At 37.7% G+C, this 12500-nt stretch overlaps 1 protein-coding gene across 2 annotated transcripts in view; it reads right to left on the reverse strand.

Moving 5' to 3' along the window:
- The window catches only part of PAK6 (p21 (RAC1) activated kinase 6), a 140711-nt gene that overhangs the window by 87550 nt on the left and 40661 nt on the right, over positions 1–12500 (reverse strand). For both annotated transcript variants that reach the window (XM_053697905.1, XM_053697904.1), the window contains exon 2: positions 2917–3130. In XM_053697905.1, coding sequence (XP_053553880.1) covers positions 2917–3120 — 204 coding nt within the window. In that variant the 5' untranslated portion in view covers positions 3121–3130. The remainder of the gene's footprint in view (positions 1–2916; positions 3131–12500) is intronic.

The raw sequence follows: 12500 nt of genomic DNA on the forward strand, positions 1-12500 counted from the left end.
AAGCAGCATAAAATCAAATAAACATAAGATTATTACCCCCCCGTTCAATAATCCCCCTAAGGAGATATTAACCCTTGATTCTATAAAGATAACTGTGACCCTGTCTTCTGTGTTAACATTATGTAATAAAAAATGAAACGATCTTACCAGATTCTACGCCGTACAGGAACACGGCCCTTCAAGTGTGACAGGTCTGCGAAACTCGTCAACGCCGATTGCTGTAGGAGCTGTTAATATGAGTCGGATGGTGTCGCAAAAGAGAAATCGACCTGCATCTCTGGACTCTAACTTTCACTCAGGCCCTCACTGACAAGCTTATAGGGCTACATAAAACTCCTGACCTATTGTGAAGAGTAGTACCCTCCATAAGAGACAAAATTAATTCTGACACTTTTCTGCCAACCTCCTGGGACGAAAGGCAAATAATGACTGGGGGATGAGGGAAGTGGGAGGAGTATTTAAGCCGTTGGCTGGGGTGTCTTTGCCTCTTCCTGGTGGCCAGGTTCTCATTTCCCAAAAGTAATTAATGCAGCTGTGGTCTCTTTCCAATTAGGAAGAAAAGGATGTGAATTGGAAAGTTGTTTAAAAAAACCTCCTTGTGTAGTAATAATAAATAATAATAATTCACTGCATAAAAATTTGGCCCAGCAAAATACTTAAAAGGGACAGTCTAGACTCAATACATAATTTTGATGACTTATTGGTGTTACATACCAGAGAAGCATCCTGCAACTGGTCCCATATCTATAAGCTTGTAAGAAGTACATGAAGCATTTGTTAAGAGCTGAATATACTTGCATAAGACGATTTGTGCATGTGCAATTTGAAATAGCTAACTGAAAAAATATTACACCTGAATTGCTAAACTGTCAGACAAGAAAACAGCTAACTGAACAAGAAGAGAGCTGTGGGTGGAGCTTGGCGGCCATTTTCGGCTGCTAACAAACAATGATTATTAAATAGTTTAATAAACTTCTTACAAGCTTATAGATGTGGAACCCATTGCAAGATGCTTGTCTGGTATGTAACAATAAGTAATAAAGAGTAAAATATTGGGTCTAGGCTTTTCCTTTTATAAAAAAAAATATATCTTAATCTTCAGCAATGAGACATTTCAAAAATGGCAGTTGCACTCAGAATTTCAAAATATAAAGGGAAGTAGCCAAGTTACCAACTGTAACACCCATGCTAATTCAGTGCTCAAACCCCCCCCAAAAAAAATACACAGAGACTCCCTCCACATCACCTAACAGTTAAATTCCTTTTACTGTATATATAACAGATGGTATAAGGTTGCATTGACATAAAAGTCACAGTTGAATTAGCTGCTTTATTATTATTATTCAGCTATTAGCACATAATAAAGTTTCCATAATTACTAGACAAGGTATAAAAAAAAAGTCCATGTAATAAAGGTGGAATAAGTCTGTTACATGTGTATGTCCCCTGGCTATGATGTACCTCACAACTGGTGTACCTACTAATAGCCTGTGGGCTATGTGAGTGCACGAAATGGCAGCACTTCCCTCAGATGCACCAGTATACCGTGCATAGTGGCTGCAGAAAAGACTGCTCCCAGTAGAGAGCCCATCTAGTGCTGTGTTCATCACAACAGAGGATGTATGAAAAGAGTATATTGATGACCCAACAGGAAGAGGCTAGGGGACCGGTCCCTGCAACACCTGTGGCAGGATTGTAACCAACTCCTTCACTGGTAGTGATTCTGTCACTACCCAATGCTCCAATCTAACCTCTGTCTCTCAATAGCAGCTCTCTGAAGGGAAAATGGGCCTTACTTAAATCAGTCTGAGGACCCCCTCTCAACAAAGAATCTGGAGCACCTCAATTCTTCACCCACCTCCTATGCAGGCAAAGATTAGACTGGAATACCCGACAGGTGGGAGGGATTAAGTGCTCTTGGCCAAGAGTGGAATCCCAGGAATAATGGCTTGTGGACTCTCAACAACTTATGAAATAAAGGGATTAAACAGTCAAAACAAAAGCATCATCATATATTTATACAACAATTCTATGTGCTAAATAATTACAACATAATAGCCAACATAACATTGTTTGGGGAAAAATTGCAGCAGATCGGTTTACTAGGCTACTAACCATGTTCACTAGTCATTTCTACAGCTTTGTTCACTCTACCGCATTCCAAAACACTAATGTGTATAGGGTTGTCATCAAGTTTTCCGGGACAGTTATGAGTTACACATGGTGCAAAGTGTGCAGGGAGGAACATGAATAGTGTTATCTAGCAGCAATATGTGCTGTCCAGCGGCACAACGCATGTTCTTCCCTGCACCATGTGTAACTCATAACTGTCCAAGAAAGCATAGCTGAGGTAGCAACACCAAATGTGCACCAGAAATTTAAATTTAGTATTATATCTAATCTGTAAATTGCTGAATATTTATATATTTCCTTAATTTAAGTAAATATATTATTTTATTATTCTGTTGTTCTAATGTACGGCTGTAATGCCACAAGTACAAACAAATAGCATAAGGCCAACAAAGACTATGTCTCATTCCCAAAAACTGGAAACTGCCATGGGAAGAAGTATGTCATAATGAGAAAAAAAAAAAAAAAAGAGATAGAAAAAAAAAAAAGAGATAGAAAAAAAAAAGAAATAGAGAGAAAAAAAAAGAGAAAGAAAAACAAAAGAGAGAAAAAAAAAGAGAGAGAAAAAGAAGAAAGAAAGAAAGAAAGAGAGAGGAGAGAGAGAGAGAGAGAGAGAGAGAGAGAGAGAGAGAGAGAGAGAAAGAAAGAAAGAAAGAAAGAAAGAGAGAGAGAGAGAGAGAGAGAGAGAGAGAGAGAGAGAGAAATATATATCCTGTATATTCCTCCCCCCCCCAAAAAAAAAAAGTTGATCACAAAAAAAAGAAAAAACTTGTTTTGTTCACTCACTTTCATTGGCTTGAGCTGCATGGGTGTTATACGGGATGGGTCTACTACAGGCTTGGGGCGCCTTAAGGTGTCCAGGACATTCTGCCATTGCGGCGGAAGACCCACAAACCGCCCCTCCTTGGGGTCAAATGATGTGTGAACCCGATGCTGAAAATTCAGAGGAGCGGAGATCTCAGGACGTTTCTTTTTTTTCTTGCGGAACATGGTGTGAAGCCTGCAATGGAGGAAGCGAAAAGTGATGTCACTTCTATACAAACTAGGTCACTCTGTAATATGGAGATCCCAAACACATTTACTGTATTTTCTGTCTGACATGAGAACTAATACCAAGTCCATAAGAAAGGGCAGCAACTTATCTATCCCCTGTAGGCAAGGTGTTCCATTTCTAAACAGTGATTAATTCCTTTTGCAAACACTCATAAAATCTATAAAAAATATATGGACAATCTAAAACTACTTTTGACAGTTGTTTTGTGCTGTCCAACTAAGTATAAAGATTTGGAGCAAACTGGGATGTGTAGTGAAATGGAAAGTGATTACAAATAAACACATCAAAAGATATGAAACAAACTTGTGGATAGAGTAGGGAATATTAAGGTACCCAAATTAACCACGCCAACAAAACCAGCTGAAAATTGGTTTTAAAAAAATGTCCATTTAAGATTACATTTAGGTTTAATTTTTTAGTTCAAATGTCAATAATAAAACTACATACATTTATATAAAAAAATTAATTGCACTTAACGTGAATTGATATTAGTTAAAGGCACATTAAAGGGCAATTATAGTATAAAAAAAGTGATATGCTCCAATCCGTTTGACCCTAGAATACTGTGTGTTTAAAGAGATTAAACACAAAGTAGAAATACTGCTTGCGACTCAAAACTGCTTCTCCCAAGAGGGAAACCCAGTTAATCCGATCAACAGCTCTTGTCTGTGCAACTAGCACTGCTGATTGTGGGGATTAAAAGGCACAGTCTAGGGTCAGTAATCTTGAAATACCGTCTAACAGATTAGAGCAGGTCCTTTTTAAGTATAATGTTCCTATAAATACTAAACTGTCAAAATGCAGTTTCTGATTAGCTGTAATGAGTAGCCAGGTATGGAACACAGAATATATTGTGTAAGATAATTAGGAAGTGTATTACAAGAGACATATTTATTAATAGACCTTTAAAAGCAGACAGCCCTATACAGGTCCACAAAAATAAAAACAACCAAATATAAAGGGTGCATTCAATCCTAACAATTTGAAAGTGTTAAAAACAGAGTCCTTAGAAAGAGGTTGTACAGGGACAGTGTACCATACATTTCTCTCCCCTTTTATTTATTCCCAATGATTCATTTTAACTGCTGAATTGTATTAAAGTGTTACTAATTGCTTCTTTATTTTTATATCGACCTCTGAAATTTTGCCTGTGGTATCCCCACCTATACTAAAAGCTGTGCAAACATTGCCAGCAGGAAAAAAAATTACATTTCCAATGGAAGGGAGATAAGCAATAAAATATTATTTTCAACTGTTTTCTGGACTTTGGTATACAGACAGATGAATGTGTGTACAGAAAGTGATAAAATAAGGAAATCTGATTTCCTTGCAAATCTGTTTTAAAAAGGACAAAACCAACTATTTTGTATACAATAACCTAAACAAGCCATTTCATATATCATTTATACTCTGCAGCTGGTATAAATCATTGTAAACACATTGTAAACACACAACAAAGGGACACTGAACCCAATTTTTTTCTTTTGTGATTCAGGTAGCGCATGCAATTGTAAGCAACTTTCTAATTTACTCCTATTAATTTTTCTTCGTTCTCTTGCTTTCTTTATTTGAAAAAGAAGGCACCTGAGCTATTTTTTTGGTTCAGTACCATGGAAAGCACTTGTTTATTGGTGGGTGAATTTATCCACCAATCAGCAAGAACAACCCAGTTTGTTCACCAAAAATGGGCCGGCATCAAAACTTACATTCTTGCATTTCAAATAAAGATACCAAGAGAATGAAGACAATTTGATAATTGGAGTAAATTAGAAAATTGCTTAAAATTGCATGCTCTATCTGAATCACAAAAGAAAAAAATTTGGGTTCAGTGTCCCTTTAAGAAAAATCAGTACACTGTCCCTTAAAATGTGCAGCAGCTTACTTGTAATTCATGGTGTAAACAAAGCACAAAATTAAAAACTGAAAGCTGTAAACAGGAAAAACACAGTTCCCAACAGTTTAGTGACTGCTAAATAAGCAGGAGGAACTTTATAGCAGCTAACTGGTGCACATATACACACAATAAGGAAAATCAGAAGTCTTCTTAGGCAGACAAAAAACTGTCGGTGTTAGAAAGTTTTAGTATCTGACCTTCTTTGATAGAACAATCAATACAGATGCTCAGGCATCACCTATAGGCTACACATCAATACATTGGAACTGACTTGTATATGTTCTGTGTGTCGATTCATATATGAAGAGTCAAGCAAAGGATCCTAGAGGATGTTTCATTTTATCCCAGGCATGAGTCCGAGCAGTACAATGCAAAGCTATCACATCAAAGCTATAATATGTCCTTCTGGACCAGTAGATAGCAAACCTTGGCACTCTAGATGTTCCAGAACTACATTTCCCATGATGCTTTACTGGACTTCAGTGTGTAAGCATCATTGGAAATGTAGTTTTGAAACATCTGGAGTGCCAAGGTTCGCCCTCACTGATCTAGACAATCAGAGACAAGGAGGGGGCTCTCTTTAAAAAGCAAAATAAAGTGAACTGCCTGCAGCTTTAGCTAGACCACTTAGATATACAACCAGCACAGATTATTAAACAAGTTCAACAACATAGTTGCCAACAGTCCCTGATTTCCAGGGACAGTCCCTGGATTTTGTTGTATGTCCCTGGATTTTTTTTGTCCCTGGAAATGTCCCTGAAAATCTCCTTTGCGCAACATTTGTTGTTTGCGCATATATATATATATATATATATATATATATATATATATATATATATATATATATATATATATATATATATATATATATATATACACACACACACGCATACATATATACAGACAGATAGATGATAAATAGATAGTGTATTATTTAAATATAATTCATTCCTAATGGAATATTGTTATTATAATTGAATGGGTTCACATATTATTTGTCTTTCTAATTGTGATGCTGTGTTGTAAAAATAACCATATGCCCAGAATTTGTTCCAGAGACTGGGTAGGTGTAAGAGCTTGGTGCTGTAATCTGTATAATAAACTATGGATAAGTCTAAATTATACTATTACTATCAAATGGGTGTGTTTTGATTGCAGAACTGAGTGGGCGGAGCAGTTGAACAGTAGGTCGTCAATACTCCAGTAACCCGCTTGCTTGCCCTGCTGCAAAGTGTCCCTGGAATTTTTTTTGAAATGTTGGCAACTATGCAACAAGTCTGATAAACTAGTAGAGCAGGTCCTTCACTATTGAGCAAAAAAGTTCCCTTTAAGCTATATTTAAGATCTTTTCATAAGACAGTTACCAAATCAAATTGGATGTAAACCAATGTCAGGATCAATACAAACCTCATCTTGTACTTCTAACTTAATCCACAGAACAGATTAGATTTCATGAGTTTGGGTTGCAAAGCAGGAGTTTATATTTTTTGCAATATATCTTCTGGAAATGATGATCTATGACTAATTGTAAACTACACTAATCTTTTTAAATGTGCTTAATTACACAAGCTGCTGCTTTGGCATTTATCACTGACATACACAATTAAATCTAGACAGTAGTAGCCTTAGTCCAGTGTGTGATGGGTGTGGGAGGCGACGTCGCCGGATTGGGGGCGGGGCTTGGGACCATTTGTGTCACAGTTAGCTAGTGAGATCAATGCTACCAGATGTATATTTCCATGCTCTACAATAAAATACAGTTGTACCATCTTTGCTCTGTCCTGCATCTCATGACATGGTGTCAGAAGTTCTTGCCTGCGCTTCTATTTCCTGATCGATGACTATGTCAAAGTTTACCCCACCTGAGCCTTTTGACTTTTCTCAGCCTGCAGCTTGGCCCACATGGCGTCAGCGGTTTCAGCGCTTCAGGATTGCTTCCAAGCTGGACAAGGAGAGTGGTGAAGTACAAGTTAATTCTCTTTTATACTCTATGGGGAAAGATGTGGAGCCAGTGTTCAATGCTTTTACTTTCCAAGAAGGGGGAAGAATTTGACTTTGAAATAGTTATGAATAAACTCAGTGCCCACTTTGTGCCCAAAAGAAATGTGATTCATGAGAGGGCTTGTTTTCACAAACGTGCTCAGCATGTGGGAGAATCTGTGGAGTCATTTGTGCGCAGCCTGTATGAACTAGCTGAATTCTGAGAGTTTGGTGTTGCTAAAGAAGCGCAAATCAGAGACAGAATAGTTATTGGAATTGCAGATGCTGAAGTCTCACTGAAGCTACAGTTAGAGTCTGATTTATTATTAGATGGGGCTATTAGGATGGCCCCCCTGAGTGAACTGGTGAAAAAGCAAAGTGCTGATCTGAGGTCTGAGAGTATTGTGGATGAAGTGCAGCAGTTCAGGAGAGCTGCTAGTGAAAGGCACAGTGTGAGCGGTAGATAGGCCCAGAAGTGGATGGGCGCAGTATGCCCGATGCACACGATGCAACCGTGCCCATGATCAGAGTGTCATATGCCCTGCTAAAGACAAAAGATGTAGAAAATGTAACAGGATGGGCCATTTTGAAGTGGTGTATAAGACTGAATATATTAAGGAAATGCAGGTGGATAGCGACCAGGAGGGTCAAGAAGTGTCCTTTGTGGGGTCTGTTGATGAACGGCCGGGTTCAGAAGATGATTGGAGGGTTACTCTTACAGTAATGGGAGCCAAAGTCGCCTTTAAGATTGACACAGGAGCAGACATCACTGTAATGTCTCTTGCTGCGTTCATAAAACTGCCTCGACAGCCCCAGCTGGTGAAAGTTACAACAAAAGTCCATAGTCCTGGTGGCCGCATTGATTGTGCAGGGAAATTTCTTGCCAGCTGCGAGTACAAGCAAAAGAAATTCACCATGTGGGTGCATGTGATTAGAGGTCAGTGTGTTAACAGCTTATTGAGCAGAAAAGAAGCCTGTGGTTTGGGCCTAGTAGCCAGAGTGAATGAGATCTCAGAAGATATGTTTGGTGAAATGGGCCTAGTTAATTGCAACCCAGTCCGTATATCACTTAAAGGTGACGCAGTCCCATACAGCATTACCACTCCCCGTAGAATTCCGTTCCCGCTCATGCCTCAAGTGGAGAAGGAGCTTCTGCATATGAAGAATATGGGGGTTATTGAAGAGGTTGTTGAAGCAACTGACTGGTGTGCCCCCATTGTGCCCGTTGCGAAGAAAAACGGGAAGGTACGCATCGGCGGAGAGAAAGAAAAAGAGAGAGAGAGAAAGAAAAAGAGAGAGAGAAAAAGAGAAAGATGCTTCTAGCGGCTTCTGGCAGATACCTCTAGATCCAAAGTGCCGCAGCAAACTAACTACCTTTATTACACCAGTAGGTCGGTTTTGTTTTTGCAGACTCCCCTTCGGGATATCCTCTGCTCCTGAAATCTTCCAAAGAGAAATGAGTTCTCTCCTAAGAGACCACGTGGGCACGGTAGTCGTCATGGACGACATCTTAGTGTATGGGTCTACATTGGAGGAACATGATCAGCGATTGAGCTGTGTGCTGCAGACTATCAAAGAGTCCGGGCTGAAGCTAAACAAAGAGAAATGCCATTTTGGGAAAGCCGAGTTATGTTACTTTGGGCATATCATCAATGGGGATGGCATCAAGCCAGACCCCAAGAAAATTTGTGCTATTGAACAGATGAAAAATCCTTCTGAAATACATGAGCTGAGACAAATATTGGGCCTTGTAAATTATGTGGGCAGGTTCCTTCCAGATTTATCCACAATACTACACCCTATCACAGAGTCGCTAAAGAAAGATGTTGCCTGGGTCTGGGGACCTTCACAGGAAGAATCTTTTATGCAGGTCAAGTCCCTGCTTGACCTGCATAAAAGGTCAAGTCCCAAGCTTGAGAAAGGGGCAGGAGCCCCGAAACATTGCTCTCTTTATTAAAGGTTTCCCTATATGGAGTGTGCTGCCTTTCTTCTATTTTTTTGTACTCTGAAGTTTGGGTTCCTTGAGGGGGATCCCTGAGGCATAGCACCCCTACCTGAAGAATAAATATAGAAATAGTGGCCCCTGCTGTGGTGAAACTTCTAAGTGTCTTGGAATCAAATTATAAACAAAATGATTGTTTTAAAAATCAGCCGTATCAGTTTAGTTTTTGACATACTCTGTATAATTATTAATGCTAACAAATGCTAATTAGCAGGGGTGGTTTGTTTCCCCAAGAAAAGAGGCAACCCTTCTATGGGCAAGTATGCAAAGTTTAACTATGCCTGTATAAGTGCATAGAAAATTATCTTTATATGCAAGAAGATTGTTAAATCAGTAAACACTTTGCAATTACTAGACACTTTGTTGTCTTGCTATAAAATAACAGATCAGCCAAGTCTTAATATTTTTAAAACAAACATCTTGTTTGCTGCAATTTTTTTTTTCAACAGCAAACTCCACCCACTATTTGCCTCATTTGGAGAAGCCAATCTGGGTTTCACTATGTAGACAACAAGACTAGCCATGGTAATCAAATTAGTACATTACAATGTTTTGCCATTTTCACCTGTTAAAGCCAATCAGGGAAAGATATTTAGCAGGGTTAGCCTTTATAAATCTGTAGTATGCTTTTTTTCTATTCTGAGAATTAGAAAAGCCACAATTTTCAGAGCTAAATTACATGAAATGGGGCAAAATAAATAATGAAAGTATACTGCAAAGTTGTTTTACTACGCATTACTAGAAGTTGTATATTAAAATCTCAAGGTGTTTACTGTCCTTTTAATAAAACTCCTTACATAATGTTTGAAAGCATTGTATTCTGTCATATGGTCTTATTTCTATAATATAACATTGTATATTTAGTTATTTACGATCAATATATTGTACCCGTCTACACTGACACCTTCCAAATAATTAGCTTTTTAGGTTTTTGTTTTTTATAACTTTGTCATGTTGCACATTTGTTACTTTCCAATGTGGACAATTTACACACTATTTACACTAGCAGTAAAATAATGGTGGTTAACCTGAAAAGCCATCAGTTAAGTAGTTTACAAGGACAACAATCTATACCACATGAGTAAATACACCTTATTTTTCCAGTCTGCAGAACACTTGATTAGAAAACTACAGTTATGAAGTCAAACAACAAAAGAAAAGAATTTGGTTTTGATTGTGGTTTGTGTCACCTAGGGGAGTCTGGGAGAATAAAAAGTGAAGAAAGAACTCAGGGTAAGCACATAACCACAATATACATATCTAGCTCACAATTTCATATTTACTTCCTTCTTCCTCACATCATCTTAGTCATAGCCAGCTAAAACCCCATGAATGTAGTAATACATTAGTTTTATTTCACATCTAAAGAGCATTTACTCAAACCAGGGGTATATTTTGGCCTAGGCAAAAAAGGCACTTGCCTAGGGCAGCAGATACGGGGGGGGGGGAGCACTTTGAGCCTGCACTATACACACTCACCATAACACAAACACGTGCACTTGAACATTTACTTTGGAAATGCCATGAAGAAAAAAAAAAAAAGAGAGAGTCACGTTACACCACTAATATTATTGCCAAAAGACCTAAAACTGGGGTGACAGCAGAAATTTGAGTGCCTAGGGCAGCATAACAAAATAAATACACCACTGACTGAAACTCTACCAGTGTATTTTCCAACATCCTACACAGCTATGAGTGGGATCTTTGTCTCTACACTGTTAATTCTTGGAAATGGAAAACTAATTATTCTGATTAACTTGTTAACCATATTGTAAAATTTCTGGTTGCTTAATACATGCAAAACAACTTAAAATATTATACGTGTAGAGAATATAGAAAGCTTCATGTCTGTGGTATATTAGTAAGTTATGGGTTGACAAATTTATTTAAAAATGTAGGAGCCATTTAATTATATTATTTTTTTAGAAACCAGGGAAGGCAAAAGATAGACAGACAACATATTAAAGTTTAGGTACCAGCATTGAAAATGTGGGAGACTTAGGTTCCCCAGATTTTGCAAGCTTCCGATCACACAATGCCATCATAAACATTTGCCAGAACAGAAACAAGGGTGTTACACTAGGTGAATAAATTCATAACTGCTTTTACAGCATATATCAGAAACTGAGACAGTTTTTTTTCTTCTCAGTTTAACAATTCTTGAGGTTTGTACTGTGTGAAGCTATGGATATGTTAAAGGGACATTGTACACTTGATTTTGTTTTGCATAAATGTTGTGTAGACGATTAGTTTATATAGCCCATCTGAGAGTGTTTTGGTAATAATATATAGTTTTGATTATTTTTTTATTTTATTTTTTTTATTAAAGAAACACAGGTACAGCAATACAGATGTATGCGTATACAGAGTAAAATTATAGACAATTCCCAATGCACATTTGAAATAAGCATTACATATATCAGTAGCCTTATTACTGCTGGTATCAAAGAAGGGCTGCAGATTGCGTTTCCGTCTTCTACATATAGCAATCAATATAGTCCTTCAATAATGTTCAAAATAGAGAAATTCTTGTAAGAAGAGCTTTATCAGGTAGTCAGATATCAGTTCATATATAACCCGTGTTACTTAATTTTTATATATAATAATAAACAAAACAACTTAACCAAACTAAATATATAATCTAAACACAAACACATCCCTAATTGACCCGGAGATTTCAGAGGTATGCCATCCCCAATATATATATATATATATATATATGAGAAAGGACAATATACATGCTATACAACATTGCAAGATAAACCAGCTTATGCATTTAATTAAACAATGAACCTGCCAAGGTTCAGTTGATAAGAGCACTATTAAAAGAGGTATATACGATTCTATCAAGGAAGTATACTGTCCACTAGTTTTCCGTTGATAAACAGTGGTCTAACGGTTAACTAAGGAATAAGAGACCACATTACTGGGGATAACGAGGGTACATATGAAATAACCCTATTAAGATTTTAACAAGGGGATGGGACTTATTGAGAATAACTAACCGTTTTCTACTAACATATATGAGAGTTAGAACCTCCCACTCGCCACCACCGGATGGCTGAAAGAGTATCATAAAATTACATACAGATATTAAAAAATCTCTAATCTACGGAAATACATGTTGATTGGCTGATTCAGTCTGTAATGAGTACATTTTTGCGGATATGGATAATTGACAATGTACGTAAGGTAGTGTCAGGTTTTTTTCCCTGTTTTGTTTGCCATGTGCTGCTGGCAGCCATTTCACTCACCTCTCTTGCTGACTCTGGTGCATACTGTGTGATGCTGCTCATTTCCTGCACTTCCTTTTATGGCCAGACTGATGTACATCATCCGTGTGAGACAGGATGCAGTCTCAGAATTGTGATGTCATCACTTATTATTCAAAGGGCCTCTGTTCAGTATGCTTTGCCCTTGTGTTGTCTCAGATATGTTTG

This window comes from Bombina bombina, chromosome 1 (assembly GCF_027579735.1).
Source record: "Bombina bombina isolate aBomBom1 chromosome 1, aBomBom1.pri, whole genome shotgun sequence".
NCBI classification, from domain to species: Eukaryota; Metazoa; Chordata; class Amphibia; order Anura; family Bombinatoridae; genus Bombina; species Bombina bombina.